Source organism: Coturnix japonica, chromosome 2 (assembly GCF_001577835.2).
Source record: "Coturnix japonica isolate 7356 chromosome 2, Coturnix japonica 2.1, whole genome shotgun sequence".
In the NCBI taxonomy this organism is placed as follows: Eukaryota; Metazoa; Chordata; class Aves; order Galliformes; family Phasianidae; genus Coturnix; species Coturnix japonica.
This window is the reverse complement of record NC_029517.1, coordinates 19,427,576-19,454,551: the sequence shown is the minus strand read 5'-3', so window position 1 is coordinate 19,454,551 and position 26,976 is coordinate 19,427,576. Positions and strand designations below refer to the sequence as shown.

Here is a 26,976-nt window from a genome sequence, read left to right as displayed (position 1 = left end):
AGATATCTGATGGTGGAACTATTTAATTGCCTAATGTTTCCAAAAGTCTGACTGTGGCAGAAAATTGGCCCAGGATTTGTGAGGATTTTTTGTAACCTGCACAAGTTCCTTAATCTTGTTAAATACTATGTCATTCTACAAGTCACTCCACAAATATGAATTTTGTGAATGTATTTGTGAATAGAGAGCAATCAAACACAATTACAGTATCTGGTAGTTCTTTCTTCCTATCACCTAAAAGCAGCTTCCTGAGCCTGACCTTAAATGACACTAATTATTCCAGATTCACTGAATTCGCTTACAGGTGTGCAAATGCATACATAATATCTGCAAAGTATATGGCCTACAAACAACATTACCAACTGTTCTTCAGCCTTTTGAAGCTGGCACAGGAAATATTCTGTGAATCTGTGTCCAGACTTGCTTAATCATTAACAGCAAATTGTCATTCATAGAATTGCTCAGGTTGGAAACGACCCACAGGACCTTCAAGTCCAACCTCAAAATATTGAAAAAATGGTTGCCCAAAAATGGTTGTGACTATTTATTGTGGGGTCATGTGGTGTGTTTTTTTTCCCCCCAATAAATCTTATCCTTCAGTTTTTTTGCAATAAACCTTTGGTTATACTGCATCAACCATTCCTCCTGCTTGAAGAACTAGTTATAAAACTTGAGCAATTAAAAAGTGTACCCTCTGAGAGGAATGCAAAGGACACCTAACATACTCTACCCAACATTCTGGTTATTGCTATGTCTTAAATGCCAAAATCTGATAATAAACCTCTGTAATTCCTTATATAATGAAATACTTAAGAAATATCTCACAGTCATTGGACCATCATTAACAACTATGAAATTAAGAGTCCCATGGGTTCTTTTCCAATTTAAAGAGGGTTAAATTGCTAATTTACATGCTAATTAGCATTCATTCTAAAGAACACCAAATGTAATTCCACAGCATCTAGCATTTAACAATTTAGCTTATCTAGACATTAAATTTAAAAGCAACTCAGTGTTATTTGTAGTAGTTTTTGGTGACATTTCTTTGGAATCTGTTGCCTCAAGTAACCCCCAGTTGCCAAAATGTGCTCAGTGGTATTTTATAATGCTGCTTCTCCTGCTCTGGAGCTGCTCTGTTAAATACATTTTCTGTAGTGTGCAATTGAAGCATGTCTATGCAGCATAGCTAAAAATTCAAGAAAACCATGCATGATATCATGAACTAAGCATTCATTTTAATATCACCTCAAAGTGGTAAAATGAATGTACTTCATACAGTGATGTGAGGATGTGGTTTACATTCTTTCATCCTACTTTTGCTTATATGCTGTACGTTAACTTAGCTTAAATTCTGATGTCATCCTGTGTTGCTTTATGCTGCCTTTATTTACATCAGCTTCTGCGATTTGACACAACCTGATTGCCTGTTTCACTTCATCACAGCTTCAGCATTTCAAAGATGCAGGATTGCAAGTGCTTTGAAGCAAAACAGACATGATGTAAACATGCTTTTAGAAAGGCAGCATTTCTCTGTTTCTGAATAACAGAAAGAAATATCCAGGCCAATAAAATAGAGTATTTTGGTATTTTGGTCTTATGCTATCAGTAATTGAAGATGGAATCGTATTAGATTAACATCATTATACATTTTATTTTTTCTGATCCCAGTGATTTTTGATATCACTTTGGTATTATTTTCAATATATGAGTAACATTATGTGCCAATATAACATCTGTGGTATTTTGTTAAAGGAATTACCTTTCAAAATAACAGTTAATTTTCTTATATTGTACCTGGTTGATTTGCTTAGTTCCTCTGCTTTAATGTGAATGGTTTCAGTGTCAGTGGCTGACCTTGAATGTCTCCCTTTGTGCTTTACTCTGTTATTCCCCTTTACTGATGGATTATTTCTCCACGTATTTGTTCTTCTTATTTCCCACACCTTCCCTACACACACCATTTTTTTTTGTGCACACCTTTTATCTTCCAGTTCAAGAGCCATAAGTCCATGCCAGTACATTCTCTCTTCATGCTCCACACCTATTCCCACACTTACTTCCTAAACCCACTTCTTCATCTCATGTTATCTATTCTCTCATTGCGAAGAGCCTTGTCCCTTGTACAAGATAGATTCTTTCAGTTAATTCTCTTTAGCACTGAGTCAGAGAGCTTTCCTCAAGGAAAACAACATGCAATTCTGTAAATAAAGATTATATTAAAGAACCTGTGCATAAAAATATCAAATAAGGTCGACCACACAGTATTGATTCTGGTGTCCTGGCATTCCTCTATGATTTACTTTACAAATAGCATATATATCACAGTATCACAGTATCACAGTCTCGTGCGGGTTGGAAGGGACCTTAGAGATCATCGAGTCCAACCCCAGGATTTGAGCCTCTGTGTAGCAGAGCAGCACTTCTACCACTTGCGCCACAGGGGGGATTTGAACCCGGGCCTCCAGTGTTGCTATGCGGCACTTCTACCATTGCGCCACCGGGGCACACTGGGCAGTCCTCCGGGCCTAATTTTGTAAGGACAAGAGTCCAGAAAAAAAAAAAAAATCAGCCCAAGCTCTGAAAGCAACAGAAGTTGGTCTTAAAATACAAAATATTTAGAAATCTTAATAATAGGAATCACAGCCAGTTCTGTATTTAAGCATCCAATAAAAACTATAGGGTAATCCAGTTAGTAATCAGAACTAATTTAAGAAGAAAACTTTAGAAGGATTTCATTCACAACAATAAATTCTGAAATAATGACATGAACATGGTATGACAATTGTGGAAAAAGTGTGAGAAAATGAGAACTACTCAACAAAATTATCAAAATCTCTTTCTTCAAGAAGTTACAGGAGAAGTGAAGTAATTTTGGGGAGGATGAACAAGAGCACAACATGGGAAATCAATGTATGATGAAAAGCTAAGGATGTGTGAGGCTGCAGAAGAATTAGAGCAAATTTTCAGAATGAGCAAGAGAACTGTGTTTCTCTAAGACAGAAAGATACAGAAATGATACAATAGACCATATAGATGAATTATTTCCTTTTAGCTTTGATTTTCATACCAAAGAAAACAAGAAGTATGATAGAAATGTACAGTGTGTACGCAGTAGAACAATGAATAAAAAACAGTAGATAGTTAAGAATTCTTCTTCTTCAAAAGCAAAGGATTCTTGAGAAAATAAATACTGTGATGAAAAAAGTGTCTGACAAAGTGTATACAACCACAGATGATCATTCTAAGTCTGCCTCTACTGGAGACAGTTAAAACATAAACTGGATGTAAACTTGCCTAACGCTAAATATAAATTGGTATTTCACTGAATTTGGTATTTCACTTAAATTAGAGAATAAAGCATGGGAAAATTTGGACAACTGTTGACCATACTGAATCATACTTTAAGCATTTGATTTCAGAAGCATCTGAGATACATATGGTGAATGTTCTAGAGATGGAAAAAAGAAATAATAATTTTCATCTGTAAAATCCCTCTCACAAGACATCTAATTTTGCTTCATTTTATGTATTTGAATGGTTTTGTTTAATTTTGTGAGGCTGCTTACAGGCATACAGCTAAGAATATTCACTGTTATTTCCAGGACTGGGCCTAATTTTATACTCTCCAAATGGCACACACAAAATCACTTGTTTGTGATTGTTCCTTTAGATCACAGCAATTTTCTGGTACCTAAGAAAAGGAAGAGAGAAACTACAATATATAAAAAAAATCCCTTTCTCATTTCAAGTCTATTTCTATACCAGTTGAGAGAATCTAACTATTTCTCTGTTTCTCTTACTGTCTCCAGATCAAGTTTTAATGAAGAGGTGGTTCTGTCTTTCTTATGACTGTTAAGACAAATGTGAAAATTTAATTTAAAATATGCATGCATTTCTTAGCAGGCATCAATCTAGGCTGATTTTTTTATTTTATTATTATTATTTTTTTAATTTAGAGGTTATTTTCTGAGGAGGGGCATGGAAAGTACAGACTTCAAGTGCACAATCTGGCCTTGAAATTGTAATACAAGATGAACAATTGGCCCACCTATATCTTAAGGGAAAAAAGGAGAGATTACATATACACACATTCTCATGTAGTTTCACACTGAGGCAGATCTTTCTCTTTTGGTTAGTATATTCTGACAACTAAATACACAATAGTTTGTCTACAAAAAGGTTTATGGATGTTGCTCTGTTTGCCTTTGCTCCCAGATCTCAACGTGAAAGCTCTGACCTACTTCCAAACCAATCTGCTCCAGGTGAAAATTGTTTGGGTAATAAGAGATGCATACCCAAGAGCCAAAATATGAGATTTTCCTCCAATAAACATACACATCCTCAGAGAAAAAACAACACCCTAAAGATGAATGAACAAAATTTCAGTATTACGCTTATTTCCTGGAGCTTTCTCTGTGTTTACTTATCTGCATATTTTCTAGGTGTTAGAGACAAGGCTAGCTAAAATGTAAGCATATTTGCTAACTTTGATGTTTAATAGTAGCTAAATCTCTGTCTGAATTAGAGTAAATCCACAATCACAATAAAGGCTTACTGGCAAGTGCCTACAGCTGTACACATTAAATCAGACTTTCATTCAAAGAATACACCCAAGTGCTAGTATTCATGGATCTAAATATTAAGATAAATATATGTGCATGTAAACTAGTGTAGACTTTAACTTCTGTTCATTTACTTCACAGTACTGTAAAATTCAGATTTTAATCATCCAAACGAATGTAAGCAACCTGTTTTGTCATCAGAAACCCCAAGATGGCAATACAGCCTTGTTTTTCTGTGCTGCTTATTTCAACTATCATCATCATCATCATCATCATTATTATTATTTGCTGTACATGGAACAGATATGTGATTTTCCCCTTTGCTGATATCAGAAGTCATTGCTGATTACTGAGGATTATTTCTACAAAAGTGGAAAGCTCCCAGTACTTTGACAGTGAGTGAATGAATGCTATGAATGACCTGGGAGTACTAAAAGATTGCATTTAATAACATTAACCAAATAGATATCTCTCCTCAAGTTTGGTTTCCTTTTACGGAAGCAAGTGACTTAACTATCTTGTTAAGAAAAAAAATCTGTATTACCTATTATTTGTGGCTCAATGTGTAACATAAATTTGAATATAGGTATTATATTTACAAGAAGCAGCCTACATTGAACATCTACATCATAATAACTTTTGAGTTAATTCACACCAGGACTATTATCTTTTCCTGTGATCAGGCAGTTTATATAGAGCTGAGGTAATCAGTTCTGATGTGGCCAGCTTCTCTTGGGGAGAACACCATGAGCAAGTGAGAACAAACATTGTTGCAGGTGCTACAATGCTTGAATGAAAATATATTGCAGATTTACCAAATTGCTACTGACTATGACTGCTGCTTAGGAGTTTATAGAGTAATAGATTCCATAATAAAGGAAAACCACAAAGGAAGAAAGCTGTTTATGTGCTGGGTTAGTGAGACATGCATGCACAGGGCTGTACTGTGATGTGAGGAAAGGTGCTCCTGAGGGCACCCTAATTCTTGCCCCAGTTGGAGGGCACTGGGCTTAAAAATAGAGAGCTCAGGTAAAGCAGGGTGGGAGTGCAGGCTTCCACTTACACAGAGATTTGGAGATCACTTTATCCAGCCTTGCACTGAGAGAAATTATTTTCCAATAATAGGAAATAATAATTTCTATGAGAAATGATTACAGAGTAGTACAGCAGGGAAGATGCTGACAACACTATCTAAGAATAATGCTGTCAAGACAGCATTAAGAAATAAGAGCTATTTAATTCTCATTCAAAAGTAATAAATTACATTTAAATTATATTATACCTCTCCAGGATCATTTTAGTGCTAGAAAACAATGAAAATAGAAGCACAGATGAGCTTGAAGTACTCCTGATTCAGAATATTTTCTGTATATGTGTGTGTTTATTTGCATATACATACACTGTATTTGCATATATTTGCATGTAAGTAGTGTGTAGAGGAAGAAATATCTCTGAGAGTACTGCTCGAGAATAAGCTAATGCAACAGAAGCCTGGCTGTACAAACAAGGCCAAACTGATTTCTTAATGTTTTACAGTCCTCTGGGGCCAAGGAATGCAATGGCTGTTATACCAAATGAGAGGTCCAGAATTCCATACTTTCTGCTGTAGAACTGCTTGCAGTCATAGCTAAAAAATCAATCACAAAGTTAATTTTGTAAAACCCTAATATTGGTAGATTAAAATCATAAGTCTTTGAATAAAATCTGTTTCCTTGGGAAGGGAAACAAAAGTCTTATGACAAGTGCTCAGTGCAATATCCTTTTTTCTGTCTTTATATCTTCTCTAAACAGCACTGCCAGTTTAATACAGATTTCTAAGTAGCAGCATTTAGAAAGAAAATCACAAGGGGGGATGGGACTATACAATATTGTTCCTAGCTATAAAGAGTCTCATTTTATTTAATCTCTATTAGAAAGATTTTGCTCAGAACTTATCCATGTAGACAACTAATGGTACCCTCAAATTTCTGCTGGTAAACAGAAAGGAGAACAGAAGGTTTCTGGTGGCTACTACAGTTCCCAGAACAAACATTTTGAAGTTAAGATAATTAAAATTAACTTATCTCAGAAAATTATCTTGATAAATAAGATAGGTTTTCCTGTGACTAACAATGAAAGTCAGAAGAAATGCAGCATCCATGTTATTCCTAGAGGCAAGGTTCCAAAACTTGGCTGAGCAGTCAAGAAGTGAGAAGGGAGATGAGTCTGAATTACCCTGTCACATCAGGAGGATAGCTAGCTAATCCTGTGCTAGCTTGAGCTGCTGAACTACATCTGAAAGCGCAGGATGGGGTGAGCTTGTACTGCCAGTTTTTATTCTGAATGTGTTGTGTATTTCCATGAGTCTCTGCTTACACAGTATCACCAATCTGGCAGGTTTTAAAGCATTGATTTTACCTACAAATTAAATAAATTAAAAATTGTTATATAATACAAGAATCCAAAACCTCTGCTGCAACAAAACAAACATATGTGGTGCATCAAGAAGGCTGTTCTATTTTGCATAAGCTGTTCATTGCAGTGGTTGTAGAGAAGAGGGAGGGGCAAAGATTGATTCATTTGGATTCAGATGTATCTCTGACAAGTAGAAAATTGGCTGAAGGGTGAAAAATTATTTGTGCAGCAAATGGGGATTTATATGGATTAGAGTCACATGCTTAGGATCTGGAAATGTTTTGTAGTATTCGAACCATTTTTACAGATTAATTAATGGAGTTGTGATGTAAGGAATTGCTTTGGGTTTAATGAATAAAAATGTTAGGTGGATCTATATGTGGTTTGACAGTGATGGGCCAGAAGAGCCTTATGGACAGCAAAACCTGGAGTAGCTGGGTTCGGTAGGATGGTTTGTCATGGTGTGGGCGGTTCATTCACTTAGTGCTGCAATAGGCATACACAGAAAATGCCAGGATGATTTACATCATCTATAATACTACAAAGAACAATAAGATTGCTTACAGTGTGAGCAAGGAATTCTGCCTTTAGCGTTGCTTGTTGTCTTTGGCATTTATTATTTCTCATTCTCTGGAAAAAATACCTGCAGCTTCTAAATGCTTCCTAGATTTTCAAGGTAGCCCCTGACCTTCGTGTAACCAGAAGTGTGATCACCCAGGAGACATTATTGCCCTAGTAACTTCAGTGTGCGCAAATGCATAACAAATTGAACTGTGTAAGACGTGTAAGATCAAGGAGTAAAACAGTAAAATAAGGTGCATTTATGGAAACTTGCTACATTTCTAACTTTTCACATGCTACTTCTTAACATATGGTAAGTTACACAAGAGGTTGAGTTCATTCCTGAACTTTGCAAATGAATTTTGTAGAACTCTGGAATGCTTGTGAGAATTAATTGCATTTTTCTTCCACAGTGTCAACTGGAATATGCGTTTTGCTAAAATTAGTTGAAAACTGGGATGCAGGCAGCAAACATAGAATGATAATAGGCATACATTGGTATGGCACACCTACTACATTCAGATCTGATTAAGAAGGTTCAAAAATGATGACAAATAATTAATATCTGTTGTATTTTTCCAGTATCTTTTTTTCAAGAGTAGCAGTTATTTTGTGCATGCAAAACAAAATATATTCCACCCTGAAAAACTTCATGAGACACAGATTTTAATTTCAGTTCAATAGATGTTTAAAGAAGAAAAATCCTAAAAAAACACCCTGTTTTTGTGACCCTGAAACAGTATGATCAGCTTGAAGGATTATCTACTTACAACCTTGCAGCATCATCATATGCCTCCTGAAACCAAAAGAGGGACCTAGATATTTGAGGAGATGTTTCCCGCAAACTGCCCTCAACCCCCCCTTCCAGTTTGTAAGTTCATATTTAAATCTATTCCAGTATTAGTATTGAGTAGCTATCTAAAACTCAGAGTGATCCTTGGAAAGAGGCATAGATTGTGGTGAAAGAATAAAATGATAATAAAATGATAAATATTTTACATTTGATTTTGATAAAAAATAACACATATCACAATCACATGCTAACTTGTCCTTTACTTGAGTGAATTTAGAAATCCCCCAAAATCAGGAAAGACAGAAGACGGGCAGCTATAACACAGACCAAGAAGTGTAAGGTTTACCTGCTTGTGAGCATGGTCATAAGAATTGATGTGGTTGTCAAATTCCTGGTGCTTCTGGTACTGCTTGTCACACAGTTCACAGTAGAAGTTAGCCTTCACGTCCTCCAGAGCCTTGGCTGCAGCTTTCTCTTTCTCGGCATAGTCCTGAAAGGCAGAAGCAAAGGGAGACACAGATGATGAGCTCATGCTGTCTTTGTCATCCACACTAAAATCATCAGAAACTGGAACTGCTAGCTCACCAGGCACCACCTTAGTATCATAATACATATTAAAAATCATTATTTCTCAAGTTGTATTTAATTAAATAATTTAATTACTTGAATAATTATTCTTAGCACTTCCTTTAGGTACCATAGTAATCAAAATACAGAGAACTAAGGCTAAGAGGAATACCACCAGGGCATGACCTGGCTTTTGCGTGGAAGATCTAAGCAGTGAAGAGTAAATAAAATACCAGGAAGATGAGTTGAGTGCTACAGCAGTTGGTACAACTGCTCTGTCTCTGCTCTTTCAGATGCCATTGCTCAGAAGAAAGCAGTCAGTTTTAGCCTGCTACCAAGACAGATTTTCTTTTGTGTACTGCTTTCTACCTCACATCAAATATTCAGCAGGACCAGACAGCAGCTGGCTGTGGCCAGCTGAGATTCCCCTGGAACAGTGCCACCATGCTGCCATGTCCCTTCCCCCACACCCACATCAGGGGACGTATCATCCCACACAAACCACCCTGCCCAGTGCAGCCATCACCCAACAGACACAGGCACAACCACTGATGTGATCTGGCACACCTCTTACACTGCCCTAATGCAAGAATATAGCCAGGGTCAGGCAAACACAGCTGACAGAAAGGGAAAATACAAGTGATTTCTCCCTCTGTGTCTCACAAATTACATAGAGAGCTGCTCTGAAGGGACATGTATTATGCTTTCAATATGTACCCGGTACACAAAGAAAGCTTAAAACATTGGAACCGTTAGTTACTAACCTACAAATAATGCACTTAGATAAAAGTGTTATTCCACATTGGAAGCAGCCTTTGCCAATCTTATATTTTTTTTACAAGTCCTTCACTATATTATTATTGTTATTATTATTATTATTATACTTGAATCTTTTACTGTAGAGTTTAAAGAGCAAACTTCTGTCTGACATGGAAAGAATTACTGAGAAAGTTGGTGAAAGTGATTAATTTTATATTCGCATTGACAAGTTGATATTACTTGAGTGCATGCAAGCTGTTGCCAAGGATTGCAGTAATTCATCATTTGTTGTATTCACTGTGAAAAATGTGTACATTTAACTAGACTTCCCATGCTATGCTGGGAAGACTATGCAGTGCTGTCTGATGTGTATAGTTCCACTACCCTACCTGCAGCAAACCCAAGGTAGGCCTGAGCTAGGACACACTACATGGCTGGGACACTCCTGGGTCACGCTGCTTGGTAGTAGTCCAGGCACCAGGGTGAAGATTTAGGGAAGAACAGAGACATGTGTGTGATTCATTTGAAAGGAAAGAACTTTCTTAATGAAATTGTGGGTTTTCATCCTGAGACTTGAGCAGGCAGCAGAGATGTTGGTTGTCCATACGGCACATGAGAGCTTTGGAGGAATCCAAAGCCCTGCAGCTTTGCCCTGATCTATTTGCCATCAGGTTCATATCAGTAGGTCTTCCTCACATGGTAGCTTAGAGGCTTTGCACTGCTACTGAAGGGAACTTCAGCTAAAGTAGCCTGCCTCGGAGCTAGGTGTAGGACCATACGCCTAAGGCACTACTCTAAGCTTCCTCTATAAGAAATAGAAAAAAATAAATAAATGATAGCCACTGCCACATAATGATTAATTCTATCTACTTCAAAAACCTATTTTAGTATGAGATGAAACTCTCTCCAGAAGTGCTATATCACTCTATCAACCACTGCAAGACTCTAAATTACTAACCTGGACTACATCCTCAATTTTAGATTGCTGAACCTGGGGATAATGAGTTCCATATTGTATCCTTTTATATTCAATTCTAAATCTCCCCACAAAATTTGTATGGACTGACCAGCTTGAAGACAGGAGGTCAAAGAGGAATTTGTGCTGGAATTTTGATTTTGCATCTTATAAATGCTGCCAACAACATGCCAGTCTCTCCCACAGAACGACATCCAAATAACTTTTTTTCCTGCATGCATATGGCTCAGGTGGATTAGTATACTGTGATATACTCTGATTGATTGTTTCAAAAAGCAAGTAGCTTGACCTAACTCACTTCTCCACTTGGGAGTCTATTCGGTCATAGTAGGTACTACGTGATTTTATTAGTGGAAAATGTTCTTGTAATGAAATAGTTAAATGGCTTCCACTAGTTATTTAAATCTACAAAGCCCATTAAAAAGTGATACTTTTCAGCTTATGCTTCCAACCCATTGTTTTGCTAACATTAATTATTCACTGGGCCTTTGGTATAATTAAAATGCATAAATTAGAATGTGGATGCAATAACATTAATTATGCAGTGATGCCTTCCTTGGAAGTCAAGTGTTGGAGGCAAAGCATTTTTATTCTAAACTAGTAAAAATGTAAGTTTTGCACTTGCTGGCAACCAGCCAAAGCATAATTGTTTTGTTTTTCTTTACTGTTTCTGAACTGTCAATTAAATGTTTACAGCCTGCTCCATCTTTACTTCTGTTGAAGGAGAATCCTAATTGTTTGGGGTGAACACACCACATTACTCTCTGTGAAGCACAACTGAAACTGCTGTTCATGAGCATTCCAAACTGCCAACTATATCTTTCTCAGCTGAAATTAGTACAGTTCCCTTAGCATAAATATGTTTTAAAATAGCAACAAGGCAGCTCCCAGGTGCATCCTAAGATAATCACAACTACCTCCATTGCCTTATTGCTTAATTATGCTTGTCTACCATGGCAAAAGATATAATTTCCTGCTTGCTTATCGATCAGATGCAGGGAAATTGAATGTTACATCACATACTTTAGAAAGGTCATGGATTTTTATTTTTTTTCTCCACAAAGACATAAGAACTTCTTGCACTGTAGTAAACTGTGTGCAATCAAATACATTTTCACATACAGACTTAGAATCATTTCCCTTCGACTATAGAGACTGCTGGCCAACTCTGGCACAATAAATGTGATCAAATGAAAGAGACATATAAGTACATCTGTATAAAACAATTGTGATCTCAAAAGGCTTACTACACTAATGTAGCCACAGAAAGCTGGAAAGATGCACAAATGTGTTTCAGACTGGGGAGCACCAGTGATAGTGAATATGTGTGTCACATTCTCATAGATTTTGTTCAAGATCGTATGCTACCTAGTACTGCCACTTAACCTGGGTAAACATGAGTCTAGTAGTAAGATAACATAAACTAGCAGCTGTGTCTTTGAGGCCTGGGCAGCTAAAAATAAGCACAAGATAATCTCAGAGATGATTCAAGCACTACACAGATAAGAGCTCCCAAAAACCATGGGTTAAAAACTTGCCATGTTCCTGGGTGTGGATAATATACCGCATAATGATAAATGAGTGCAGAATATACCTGAAAGCATTTTTTTCCCCTAGAAATGTGCAAAATGGCTTCATATTGTAGATTATAATTACATTCACATCAATTTGGCCCACAGAGGCACATAACTGTAATAAATGTTTATATATTGGATTCATTTAACAAGAATACCTCTATCACACATTAGCCTGGAAGTGCTTTCACTTAGCAGTTACTTTTGCAGCATGCTTCCCATTGTGAAAATGCAATTAATGGTATCTGACATTTCATTTTCTAATACAGGGAAAATCAATGAAAAATCCCATGTAACTGAGTTTTCTAGAATGTTGCCACTGACAACTAGTCAATTAGAAATCATTTATTAAATGCAGAGTCTGTAAAAGATATTTAATAGACTGCATGGCCATTAAAGTATGCTGATCTAGACAAAGCAATACTACACTGCTTGCTTCATGAATTGATAGTAAATATATCTGCTATGTTCAAGTAGACTAAGGTGAAATGTAGGTCATGTTACAGAAAAACTTTCAGAGGTAGTTTTGTATAAACCATGGATTTCTACACATACAGTGGAGTAAATCCACGTGCTTGTAAATATAAGATGAGGAAAAAATGTGGTATCATTAAGCCATTTTTGGTCACCTCTTTCTACATCAAAATGGAAACATCCAGTTAGAACATCTAACTATTATATGAATGCAGAGCTCAACTACTGACAGACAGCTCCTTATTTGCACACATAAGCAATCGGAGTTGTGGAGTTTTATATCTCACATATAATTCTGTGACTCAGATTAGATAATGAGTGTTAGCATTAAATATTGCTACCATTAAGGAGGTGCCTCTTTTCTCAAGGCTTGTCAGAACAGAGGCTAAAGGACATGCAGGACCTACATAAGCATATGAATGAGGTACAGGATTATATTCTACATCAGAGAATTTTAAGAGCATTTTCATTAGTAAGTTAGATATGAACTCTGTTTATGTATGAAATCTATTAATGACATGAATCTATAATACAGGATTAAAAATGCTTTAGAGAGTGGGACCAAAATTAAAAATGGCTGCAATGTTCATGAGATATGGGCTAAAATCAGAAAGATAACATTCAATAAGATGGTGCAAAATTCTGCACACTGGATAGGGAAATCACATCCACCAATACTAGACTGAATAACTTGAGTAAATACAAATACAAGGACAGAGGTCTGGGAGGTTAGAGTAGAAAAGAAATGAAATGAAAGTCAGCAGTGAAAGTCAAGGCAAACCACATTCTGACATGTTAATAGTAGTGTTATATGTAAGATACTGAGGGTAATCATTCTGCTTGATTCAGTATTGGTGAAATGTCAGCTGTAAAATACTATTGGGTACATCTACACCAGCAAATAACTTCCATCCTGAAACCTGGTTCTCCATCATCCCCACTATGTATGATAGTTCATTCTGAGGCTTTCATTGCAGAGTGAACTTGCTTGTTCCTCTGGAGACAAAGCTGAGTGCAATCCTGGAATAACAGTCAGTTCAAGGACTGCATTCTACAGGAAGCAAGAATGTGACTTCACCAGGTTCTCTCTGTCCTACATAGTCATTAACAATCATCAGCATGTACAATCTCAGGCATCCCTATGTCACAGCCTTCCTCAAGATACACAACATTTGCATGCCATTAAAATGCATGCAGCATCATAACACACAGAAAATACTCAAAAAGTATTTCTTCAGATTTTTTTATTTTTTTTTCAGACAGACTGAAATAAAAACAAATACTTATCTAAGGGACCACTTAGACCTGAGGGGACTTAAGCCAGATATGGACATATTCACTTTTCCTTGGGATGCACTGAGGCTAACAGTATTTTCTATGTTGCTGTGCCTGAGAGATTAGGCCATACTGCTGGAGCAAACACAGCTAAACATGTAGATAAGGTACTCTGAGACAGTACTGGCCTTCACAATTGGAGAAAGGTCTAGATGTATGCAAGGAACCCTGAACAGAGAAGTAAGGATAAGATATTTAAGAACTAGTGAGTTACCTGCTTAAATTAGGGAAACTGCATTTCAAATTGTAATTTATTATTTCATTCTAAAGTTCATGTGAGCATTTGTAAGTAATTTTGGGGGGTGAGTTTGTAAAACTGCTTGGACTTGTACAGCACATCTCTGAATGTTGAGGACTTGTATGTAGATGAGTAGGGACAGCAATTGTTGAACTTTTGTTTTGTGTGCTCATTTATCACTTCTTACTCATCCATCATCTCTTGAGATAAATGCATTTATATGCCTTTATTTTTTATTTTTTTTATGCAGCTAAGCAACATGTCTATAAAACTCAGTGCATAAGTGATAGGGAAAAGGAATTAATCAAAGCGTATGTGTGCAATGGAAAACTTGAAGGTCATACAAACATGCCAAAATTAGGATGTAAAACTGAACATCAGCATGGTTCAGCTTTTTCCTGAATGTTCTTTTTTTACCTGGACACATTTCTGTTCTACTAACTAAAAGAATTGTTAGGGAGGTTTTACTGTGGAGGTAGAATGGAAAGCAAATAACTTTCTTCAGTTGCAATAGATATCCACTCATAGGAGGTGTGAATGGTCTTCTAAGCACTTGAAATATGGATAGTATGATAAAATCACATGTTTGCTGGTTGCTAATATTTAGAGCTCACCTCTGTTGGGTCTCATAGGGAATTCTACCCACCTCTGTCTGGAACTGATTTCATTTACTCCACACAAGTACTGCCATCCTCCATCTTGAATATTCTATGTATAGTTTGTGTCAATGCAAGATCTACATTGAGGAGTTTCAGAATTATCTATATTGCAAAGGAATATATTTTTCTTCAAAAGCAGTAATACTTTCATTCTCAGTTGACTTATAGAGGACATCTACTAACTTCTGCAAACAAAGATTTTCATACCATTTTCACACTCTATATATTCCTGCAGCATTTTCAGTTATATACACTTCCATTTGCCACTAGAATACTGAGACATGGAAAGTGCAATGCTTTTAGCAGGTCTGATATTTCTTTCAGAGTATAAAGCCGATAGAAATAATAGACAAGATCCATCTAAAACATGTAACATTAAGGAGTCACAAACTTATTCCTAGCTCATTTAATATCAAAATAAAGAATGTTGATTGGAATCAGACTTATAGAAAATATGAATTTGAAGAAAAGCACTAGCACGCCACTCAGATCTTTGGTGTTAATCTGCATTCTATGTAGTGCATTTAACTTGTATTTTTAAAGTCTTTTTTTATTTTCTATGAAATAAATTTCTAAATACTAATTCTGTTATGAAGAATATGTAATTTCTGTAGAGATTCTATAAGTAGAGCTACAGTACCAAGAAGATGAAGGGATGTGACTCAAGAACGCATGTGAACACAATAACACAAACTTTGCCACAACTCTCAGAGTTGGTTCATGATAATACAGGATGAAACAATGTCTGGGTTAACAGTGGAAAGGAACGTGATTTTATTACTGTTAGGATTATATGCTAGACATTTAAAAGCAAATACTAAAAGACTAAAAAGACAGAAAATAATAAGGGGTCCTAGAACATCTCTAGCCAATCTGTATATGGCCTTTGCTAACGAGTGTCAATCAGGACTCCCCACTAAGGCTTCACTGAAGCTATATTTCAATATGACTAACTTAAAATGTAGGTAGAACAGAAATGTATCATCTTCTAACTTGGTCAGAAGAATTGTTCCTGTTATGCAGAAGAAATAAATGCACCACTCACTTTTTCCTCATAGTCCTGTTTCTCTGCACAAGCACAAGTCCTCCAGTGAATCTGAATTTGACATGAATGTCTGCCTTCCATTTAAAGTCACTCCCTTCAATTTGTTCACTATTTCATGGTACTTTCTCTCTTTTCCTTTACAGTGATTATTTCTTTTACCTCTTTTATGATGAGTAAGGTGCTATCAATTAATCTGAAGAGTGAATCCTCCATTTGTCTCTTTCCATTCTCATTTTTTCAATTGCAGCTTTTAGAGTACAATGTGTGTTCCAGCACTGCATTTAATAGGTTATGAAGTGTGATTTTTTTTTTTGCCTGACACCTCTTTTCAGATGAAACCTACTGGACATAACTTAAGATCCATGTAAATGTTGACCTTTTCCTACAGAACAATACAGAATTTAACTTACATTCATTGTCTTTCATATTCAAGGTAGGTCAAGGCCCTTCACAATAATGATACTGATCATGCAGTAGCTGTGTAGGAAAATTAAGTATTTGTTGTGGGCTCAGAAATAGTCAGAATACAATCCATCCTGGCCTATTAGAACCTTTTCTAGTGTGTTTTTCATGCAATACAGACTAATCATGTCAGATATCTTTTTATAGTCTTTAATAACAAGATTAAACATTAACATACTCTTATTTAATAGTGTTTGACTCTTTCTTTTCAGATATCATAACGTTAAAGTAAACCAGTGTGGAATAATTCAATGAGTTTCTTTTGCTCGTAGCAATAGAGAATAAATGCTAAATTTATGAGAAAATATTAATAAACATTTATGAAACCCAAATTGGTCTCTTTTTTTCTTTTCTTACTGATTTTTTTTTTCTTTCCAGAATTCATCTTTGAAATTTTGTACGTCCCAGTTCTGCTCATCTGAGCTAGAGCAAAAAAAAACCAAAAACCTTTCATTCTTCTACCAAATGAGATTATAATGTTTGCATTTTGTCTGAAAAAGAAGATATGCATGGGAGGGAGAGAAGGTAGAAGGAAGAAATCAAGGAGGAAAAAATAGAAGAAAGGATTTGGAATTAATACCTATTCTATCTCTTTTTTTTAGAAAAATGCTTATGGTCTGAAACACACCCTGCAGTACATCAGGCAATTAAAAGTCATTTAATTTCTCAACATAAATGGGCACTCAAATTGCAGATTTATGGCACTACTATGGCAATTTTCAACGTAAAACTCTGGCATCACATGCTCAAGAGCCATCAGAAAGGAATAATTACCCAGTAGAATCTCCTCTGTGCCTTAAGGGAAAACAGCTTCTTTCCACAATTACTTTAGTGTGATGAATGCAAGACTTAGGAGCATGTCCACAAGCAAAAGACAGTAGTTACTAACAGATCAAATAAATGAACTGAAAGACATGATTGCTGACTGTAGAAAACAATTGTTGACTGAAAACACTAATTCAGATTTTATCCAATACCTCCAGAATTAAAACTAAATTCACCTTAAATCAAGAAATTCTAAATACTATGTGCATTGTCTATATTCTTGCATTATCTGCTCTGTTCTTAACTTCCTCTGGGAATGAGGTAAAGTGCTGGGTATTTTTTTCTCAGCATGAAGTTGTCTCCTCAGCAGGAGAGACTGAATGCTCTGCTGAAACAAGCAGAGACACATAAGAAGCAGTACCTCAGGAGCAACAAACCACCTTACAGTTTTATTCATGGTTTCCACAGTTGGTGTACCTCAGCTCCAGTATCCTTTTAGTCTTATCACATGCTACTTGTCTTACAGATTATATTGCATAATAATGTTGCCTTGTTTGCTTCCCTCTTAGTTTTTTCCTGACCCCCACCTTCCAACAGGTTACTACCCATGATGGTGACAGAAACCTGGTTCTGTCTGCCAATTTCTGTGTTTTGGGGGCAGTATAATCAGTAGTGATATTAATGTGTTAGCTGTGAGTCTGCAATGTTGGTGAGTTTGCAAAAGCGTACTTATGATTTACTGAGACATCTCTATGCCACTTGGCAACTTTCTCATTGATCTTTTACCTGTAATAACGACATATTACAAAAGAGCTTGAAGGCCCACTTAGAAAATGTTTTCCTTGAGTGGTCCTCCCAGTATCTGGCTTTGCGTGTCTAGGAAAGGTCCCCGTGCAAGGAACTGGGTCACAGTAAACCTGAGGTGCTGCCACCTCCAACTCCATGTCTGGAGCCAAAGAAAATTTTGCTATTAGTTTAAATGGGAGCTGGGAAGTCAGCTCTAACAAGTAGAAGAAAACAAAGCAATCAAAAGAAAAGTTGAAATGTAAATCTAGGGGAATTTCTAGAGATTATTAAAATTATTAAAAGGGTGTCTGAAAAAGCTCTGAAGAAGAATGCTGGGGGGAAAAAAATGAAAATTGAGATATGGAAAAGGAAAATAACAACATTTAAATCAAAACCCAGATTTTTTTGAATATTTTTTTAGTGTTAAAATAATATGGTACCAAATTGATAAAAAATGCCTGTTCTGCTCTTGAATTCACCATACATGATTGTTGTTATTAAGAGCAGCATAGTAAAATGCAACACGTTGTTTGAAAAAATATGTCAGCATCTGGGACATGAAAGATTTTAAATAAATACCATGTTGAACAAATAAAAGATGATCTATGTTCATCTGCCCTCAGATGAATAAACTGTAAACCATAGAGCTAATTTTGTCACAAGTGCTTGGATGGGAATATATTATCTAGACATAACGAGCATTTCTATTGCTGCCGTGGAGACCTGAGGCTTCCTGAGACAACAACTCAAGTGGCTGATTACAGTTTGATGCTGTTTCATGAGGCCTCCTGGGGTGTCAATTAATCTCATGAACTCATTGAACACAGTGCAATGTTAGAGGTTCTTGATTTCAGAAAAATGAGCTGGGCTGTCTCTTAACTTGAAAGATTATTTCTGGCTTCTCCATCACCTATTGCAAATAGAAGTGTTGAGTTCTCAGTTTCTAGACTACAATTCAAATTTCTTGCTTTACTATTTCACACTTCTTAGTTTTTTCTTTTTAAGAGTTAACAGAAGTATTTCATAACTTTGATTTTAGATCATTGATAGTACAGAAAATCTTCAGTAACCACCTGTGCTATAAATCAGTGCACAATCTTATTAGATAGCAGATTTGACAGTGTTTCTGTAATGAAAATAAATACTGGTGCGTGATCCCTCTAGCTCTTGATCTAATTAAAATAGATGGCTCAATGAATTAACAATGAGTGGGTGACATTTCCTCACCGTGTTTAAATTCAACACAGTAAATGACCTGTTCCTGATTAAAATACAATTAAAAACTACTGAATGATTTTTGGCAGCATAGCAGTATATATGTAAGCAGAATCAAGCAAACAGTAATTTCTAGCAGCAATGTAGCCCTCTTATCTATTCAGACTTTCCTGAATGGCTACAGCATGAGAGGGGCTGGTATTTTGTGTAAAGTATATCAACTGCCTGCAATCATGTAATTTACAAACTATTAAATATTTCAATCTGAGTTGGTACTTACAGGGTGTATGAGAAGTTTAAAGAGTTACAGATTTGCAAGACAAGTATATTAATAAGCACAGGAAAAGTATTTTTAATAAACTTATTTATTACTTCCCTTTCACTCAAATTCTGTACCAACACAGCCTTTAAAAGTAATTACTTTGTAGACATCACATTGACACTTCTTTCCTTGCATTTTGTTTTAAAGCAATTTCAGTGCATTTCCATTAGTGATGATTTTGGTCTACTTAACTTTCATCTCTGGGCATTTTCCCTTATTCTGTCAAGAAAACCCAGAAGAAAATTGTCCATTTCAATATTTGATGTGTTAATGTGAAGTTGGATTCTCTTGAGCTGGCTCATGTGCATATCAGCCATTGATATGATGGCATCATCATATCAGGATGTGCACTCTTGCAGTGCAAATACTCTCACCTACCTCTCACTCTTGCAGAAAGTGAGGAAGGTACACAGCAGAAACGTTCAGGGAATCAGGTTTTCCTCAGTACTCATTTTTCTCTTTTTAGGGGATATTTTTAATACAAGTAATATGGTCTTTGAAATTATTACTGCAGAAATGCCAAAGTAATTCAGTAATGTTATGTCAATACCATTCTGAAAGAAAATCTAGGGCAATTTAAACACAATTAGGCCTTCATTTCTATCAGAAGAGCAAGTGAGAGTCTAACTTTCTGTTAGTATTAATTGCTGTCCTGCAAATTTACTTGTTTCCCTTTTGAGAACAGCACCTCTCCTAAATAGTGGACACTCAACCATGTGTAGTGATCTGCATGCAGTAAATTCCAGCCACAGTTCAGTAGAAGATATTTTGTATATTCAAAATAACCATACTCTTCCATTAGAATGATTGTGACAAGTTTAACTAGAATTAAAGAGTGGAATAAAAAAACAACTGTCCATTTTTATATGGTCATTTCTTTCTCTAAATCAATTTGTCAGATGAATGCATAAGCTTATATTTAATATTCAAGACATTCTGAGCCCGACTGACTCCTGAACTGGATAGTGATAGTACTTTGGCTCCCCCATACTTTGCAACATTGAATTTGTATACATCCCACTGCATACTGTAACCTGCAGAGCAGCATGGAATCATAGAACGATAGAATCACAAGGTTGGAAAAGACCTACAAGATCACGTAGTCCAACCACTCTCCCATCACCATCACTATCATTCAGCTACTATACCATATCTCGTAGCACCTCATCCTGATGCCTCTTGAACACTGCTAGGAATGGTGACTCTACCATCTCCCTGGGCAGCCATTCCAGTGCCTGACCAGTCTTTGAGAGAAAAAGTTTTTCCTTATGTCTAAACTAAATCTCCTCTGGTGCAACTTGTGGCCATTTCCTTGGGTCCTATTTGCTGCCTGGGAGAAGAAGCCAGTCCTCCTCATAACAGCCTCCCTTCAGGAAATTGTAGAGTGCAATGAGGTCTTCTCTAAGCCTCCTCTTCTCCAGACTAAACAATCCCAGCTCCCTCAGCCTCTCCTCATAAGACTTGTGCTTCAGACCCCTCACCAGTTTTGTTGCTCTTCTATGAACACACTCCAAGACTTCAATGTATTTCTTGTAGTGAGGGGCCCAAAACTGAACACAATACTCAAGCTGTGTCCTCACCAGAGATGAGTACAGGGGGATGATTACCTCCCTGCTCCTGCTGGCCAAACTGTTTCTAATGCAGGCCAGGATGGCAGTGGTCATCATAGCTAATTACTGGAAACTAATTACTAGAAACACAGCATAAATCCAGACTGTTGAATGAGAAACTATTAGAAAATACTGACCAAAAATAAAAGCTTGCAGCTTTACACTTCCTTCCTTCAGGGATTTGCACATCTTCCAATAGCTAAACAAGTCCTCACAATGTTATTACCCCTCCCTAATATCCTGCCCGCACAAGGTGAACTTTCTGATCTGGTTGGCAACACAACACTGCATTTATTTACATCCCTTTTCTAATCTCTAGGAAGACATAGGAGCTCAGTACTAAAGTAAATGTTTTTTAGTGCTATAGAAAAAGTGGCAGCAAGCAGAGAGATGGCATGAATAAGATTTTCCTGCAGCTTTGTTGTTGTACCAGAAATAGCACCCCGTGTTCCAATCTTAGCACGGTGAACTGCATGACTATGTCTTCAATGATTTTTGTGCAGGAAGATATCCAGAAAGCACAGGAAAAAAAATGACAAAGAAAATGCAAATTGTTGGAAAATGAAGAGATGACAAGGCATAACAGAAAATGAGGAAGGAGAAAATGCATACAGGATGAATGAAAGACAAATGGGAGAAAGCCCTTATACTAATTACTGAGGAGAAAAAAAAGACAACATATTCATACACATGCTCCAGTTTTTCTGTCTTTTTGTTGAACTTACATAGCATATATAGTTTGTGTAGTATAATATTTGTTGAATAAATATGAAGCTGTAGTACAAATATTTAGCATAATGTAACTATTATATAAACCATATCATATAGCTACATTATTAGTATCTAAGGTAATATAATATAATGCAATGCATAATGTAAAGTCATGCAATCATTATTAATATAATATTATCAATGTTGTAAATGTGCATATGTGTCTCCAAAATTAATGCCTCCTATTTATTTCCATGGAAACTGTAACAGATACAAAGAGAGCAATAATACTATTTGATAGTGCAAATTCACAGCTATGAAACATTGTTTTTCAATGTAGCCAGCATCATTATATATGCATTTTCACCTGTGAAGAAGAGCCAATATGCTGCACTGATAACAGTCTGTATCAGCAGAAGTGGTGCACTGTTGCTGTTGTCACTGCTGAAATGCACCACTCAGTTCCTCACTGCACTCACTTCCACTCTTTGGCCTCCAGAAATGTTCAACAAGCATCACTGGATGTCAATGGGCACATTTTTTTCTGCATGGAGGAATTCAGTGACGTCCCTTTGCTTCATACACACTTCCATGTAAAACACCATTCTGTCAGACTGCTTCTCTTCTGCCATCTGTCACATGGCAACAAAATATGATGGAATATTGGTGGGAAGGTTCACCCTCTACTGTCATACTACCAAAATCTGCCTCTGATTTATGTGCCAATATTAAAAATAGGAGACATTACTTTTGGAGCAGCCCTCATATATAACAGTAGTATATAATAGAAAAGTTTTGTGAAACTAATAAGGATACTTCAAGTCACAATATTCTCTTTTACATCCTAGTCTTTGATGAGAATTTTACAGTTAATTTCTACCTTAGTAGTCTTCATATAGCATTGTGTTACTGAGGTGAGGCTGTATGCACTATGAACGGAAACCTGAGCTCAGGTACATAGGTGTGACTTTGCAAAATAAAGAAGGTGGCATCACTAAGTCTAAATAATGTTGCAACATTATACTTACAGCAAAGTGCAGATATTATGGGAATGAGTAATTTAGATTAGTTTGAATGACAAAAGTTCTTGTAAAGATTTTTCTTTTTATGATTAGAGCTGCAAAATATCTTTTTTGCAGTTCTCTTTATTTGTATTTAAGACATTATAAAAGAGGAATCTACATAATGAGAGTTTATGGCAAGTTATGTATTTTAATAATGCCCACATTTATCCCTTGTTTCTCTTTTTCAGATTGTAACTCAGTCTGACAATGAATATCACAGTTTGTGGTGCTACTCAAGATAAAACAGGCAAAGTTCAATGAACTGAAGTAATTTCAACAGTAGTTACTTTTTTAGAAAAAAAATATCTATTCATAAAACTCATAGTTAAATCCCAGCAATCCTTATCGCAACTGTTCAAGATGTACTGTTCTAAAACAAGCAGTTGCTTGGTTATGCATGCATAATAAACTGTCTCTCTTTCTGAATTTGCTTCTCCTTTCCACTTGTTCATTTGCAAATGTAATACATGCTTGCATGCAGAATAGGATAATGAAATTAATGTCATGCTTATATTTCCAGCAAACAAAAAAGGAGGCAGGATACAATAAAATAATGAAAAACTAAAGTGACAGAGCTAACTAGATACTCACACAGCAGGAACAAATTCAAACCATTTCATACTCACATTACTTTATTCAGAAATGGCACTCCTGCCCACAAACTTATATAATCAAGAAAAAAATCTTTCATTTATAAGCTCATCAAAAAATGCTCTGATGCCTTCTCATTTCTCCTCAGATCTTGCTTTTGATAATTATCTCTATTGCTCTGAAATATAACAATGTGACACTGGCATGTAATTTGGGGTAAAATTCAGCCCTGCCTAGAAAACTTGCTTCTGATTCTCCATGCTCCCTTGGGCAAAAATTAGGAGCTTGACTAGTTCTCTGCACTGGAGTGAATTCCATTTACAGCGAGTGTCTGTGTGCAGAGTATGGAAAAGGTTTTTGAAGCTACTGGAGGAAGAGAAAGGGCTGTGTATGGTCTTGAGTTGTCAAAGGCTGTTAGAGATGGCTGGACTTGGACCCTAAAAGCTGCTGACAAGCTATTACCAGATGTCAGAGCCTTGTGTTAAAGGACAGTGTTTTATTGCTCTGTGTCTGCAGCCCAATAGTTTCAGCCAGGGCATCTCATACGAAAGACTCAAGAATCAAAAGGCAGAATGAAATAAACTGTAGCACAGGGATGAGAGACTTATAATAGTTAAGTCTGAGGTGATGTGTTCTATATAATGTTTTCTTTAGTTATAGTAGAAATAATAATCAGTTGTGAAACGGGTTCTTCAGAGAGTGTGTCTGTGTCAGCAGTACTATTTTGAATCAGAGCAGGAGTAAACTTTTGAATCAAATCTTAAAGCTTTCTCCACTTCCCATGTGTTAGTTTGGTTCATGCAGCTGGCTTGCTTGCAAGTGAAACTACAGGGGAAGACCTGTCCCAGCAGGATGACAAATATCCTCCAGACACTATCGGAAATGTTTTATCCTGCAGGTACTTTTGAACCACATGGGTGGTGGGTGCATCTGTTTCAAACTAGAAGCCTAATTCAGAGGTTTTGCTTTGGCATACAAGATTGATGCAAGAGTCTCAGTCCCAACTTCCTCAACTCAGAAAACCAATCCTACCATACTTAATTATTTGTTAATCTGGACAAGATCTGGCTATGTGCTACTTGGAACAAAATAGTAACATCTATTTGAAACTTTGGTTCTTCCACATGTGGTTCTGATTCTCCTGGACTAACACAAAAGTTAGATGGGTATGCAACTTGTCAGCATATTCTTCCTCAGGTGACAGATAGTTTGTTGGGCTACCATATACATTTATGGACTTGAGATTTTTATATTAAAAGAGAGATCTGCTGCTTTTTGCGTTATGTTAATACAAACTCACGCCACTTGCAACCAATCAGCCTATGCTTGGCCTGCTGCCTATGAGATGGAGTCAAACATGGCGCTGCTCTTTGCAGAATGAAGGGCAGTCCACCAGGCTCTAAAATAGCAGTGAAAATAAAAGAAGGAAGCCCTCAAAGTATAATTGTTCCCCTTTGCATTGAAGAAAAGTGTCGTCTGTAACTAATGTGTTAAGGTGACAGTGTTCAGAAACTGATTTTTCTTTTCTGTCAAGGAGACACCAAATAGAGTTTGAGTTTTACAAATGGAACATTTTGATAACGCTGCAGTCAGGTCAATTGAAGCAGAACTGGTACAGAAATATTATCAAGCATCATTTCCATAGATTGTGGCTGTCTTCCAGAGGTGCAAATATCATTATGCTACAGCAAAGCAGTCTATGAACTGGATTAGCTGAACAGCTGTTATCAGCACTCAGGAAAATAATATCAGTGACAGTGACTTCACCTGCCTGAGTGGTTTAAATGTTCTGCCTTTCCATACTGATAACACTTGGCACCACTTGCAGGCTGAGGAAAAGCATTACTTTGTTTGATCTAATTATAGAACCATAACAATTTCTGATAGAGAAGAAAAGGCATATAGTTTAGGTCATCTTGTCCATCTCCCTGTAACTGCATGAAGGTTCCATGCTAAGGCACCTGAAGTGTAGTGGAATAATAACATCTTTTCTGCTCCTCTGCACATTCTATTGGTTTTATTTTGGGTTTTTTCAGTCTCTAGACAGAAAAGTTGCTAGTTCTACCAATATGTTTACATAGGGCAGATAGGCAGAAAAGTGCAGTTAGAAATGCCATCTTCTGAGATTGAATCTCGCCAGCACAGGATGTCTGTATGGAAGAACACACTTTGGCTCAGTATGGGCCAGCACCAGCCTGCAATCATAAGCTGGCATTCTGGCTTGGAGGCAGTCAGGAAAGTTATTTTGCCAAGTGGATTCTGAAGAGATACAAGACAATGAGTGGTTTGGAGACAGAATTCTCATTAACAATATTATATCTTCTCTTCAGTCACTTTTCAGTACATACGTTATATTATCCAAGTTCTCTATATGCATCACTAAACTGCAGCAAAGTAAGGATATATTTTTTAACTTTTCATCCATTCTTAAAATGATTTTTTGCTTAGGATAATTCTGTAGTAGTCATTTAATTGCCAGTATAACATTAATTTTACCCTAGTTTTGGGAGTGGAATTTCACCAGCTATAATTTTGCTCAGATTAAATTGTAAAAAAATGTAAAGATGTACAATGCACACCATTCACATTTATCTATTTATAAAAAATTATTTTAAAAAGTCATCATCAGCTTTGAATTGTATCCTCAGATTTATCTGAAGCCACCAAGAAGCAATTTTTCCTACTGTAGTACATTATCAGGCTTCAGTCATCTACTAAGAGCGCACAGTAATAAGCTCACACAGTTCCATTAGCTTGCTCAGTTTAGGCACAAAAAGATCCAACTACTGATTCAATATCAGGGCAAGGAAAGCTAGGAAACAGATGCTGACCTTCAGCACCCACTGAGCATTTCTACACTCTGCTTTCCATTATCCTGGAGGGCATTCTCATTATCAGCTCCAAGAAAAGTTTTCCTAAGAGCAGTGAGGCAGAAGGCTCTATAATGATGCTCATTCCCATAGACTGCCGAAGTATTACATGCAGCTGAGTAAGAGAAGAAGGCTTTAACATTATAGTCACTCTGAGAACAAAGCCTTGCAGTCATTAGTGCAGGCATTCAGAAAGGTATTCATTTCAAGACTACAACACCTGAGTATGGGTGTCTGAACTATGCTGTCTAGGCTCCTGTAACCCGGTCAATTGAGGTCTGGGTTTTGATCTAGTTACTCACACATGTTCAGGGCTTTCTGACATGTCTTAAGTACTGCACTGTTTTAGATCCTATACATTATCTCTCACCCATGTGGCAATTTATACCCCAAATGCTGATGAGGGCAACAGCTTTTAACACCTAGTTGGCCCTGACCTTAGCCCATTTCAGCCTGGAGTTGAATCTTGTCTTGGAATGGTGATAAGTTGTTCACACCTCAGGGAAAATCTGAAACCTTTTGAAATCTTCCTACTGAGACAAATAGCTGAAAAGGGAATGAGGTCAACTATCTCAGATTAGGATGTGAATTTGGAGGCACTTATTCTTTTTATTCCCAAACATTAATAGCTTTTAAATTTGTT

At 36.6% G+C, this 26,976-nt stretch overlaps 1 protein-coding gene across 1 annotated transcript in view; it reads right to left on the bottom strand.

The window, feature by feature from the left end:
* Window positions 1-26,976, bottom strand: part of ZNF804B (zinc finger protein 804B) — a 195,437-nt gene that overhangs the window by 19,911 nt on the left and 148,550 nt on the right. The window contains exon 2 of the mRNA XM_015853517.2: window positions 8,657-8,800. Within this exon, the coding sequence (XP_015709003.1) occupies window positions 8,657-8,800 (144 nt within the window). The remainder of the gene's footprint in view (window positions 1-8,656; window positions 8,801-26,976) is intronic.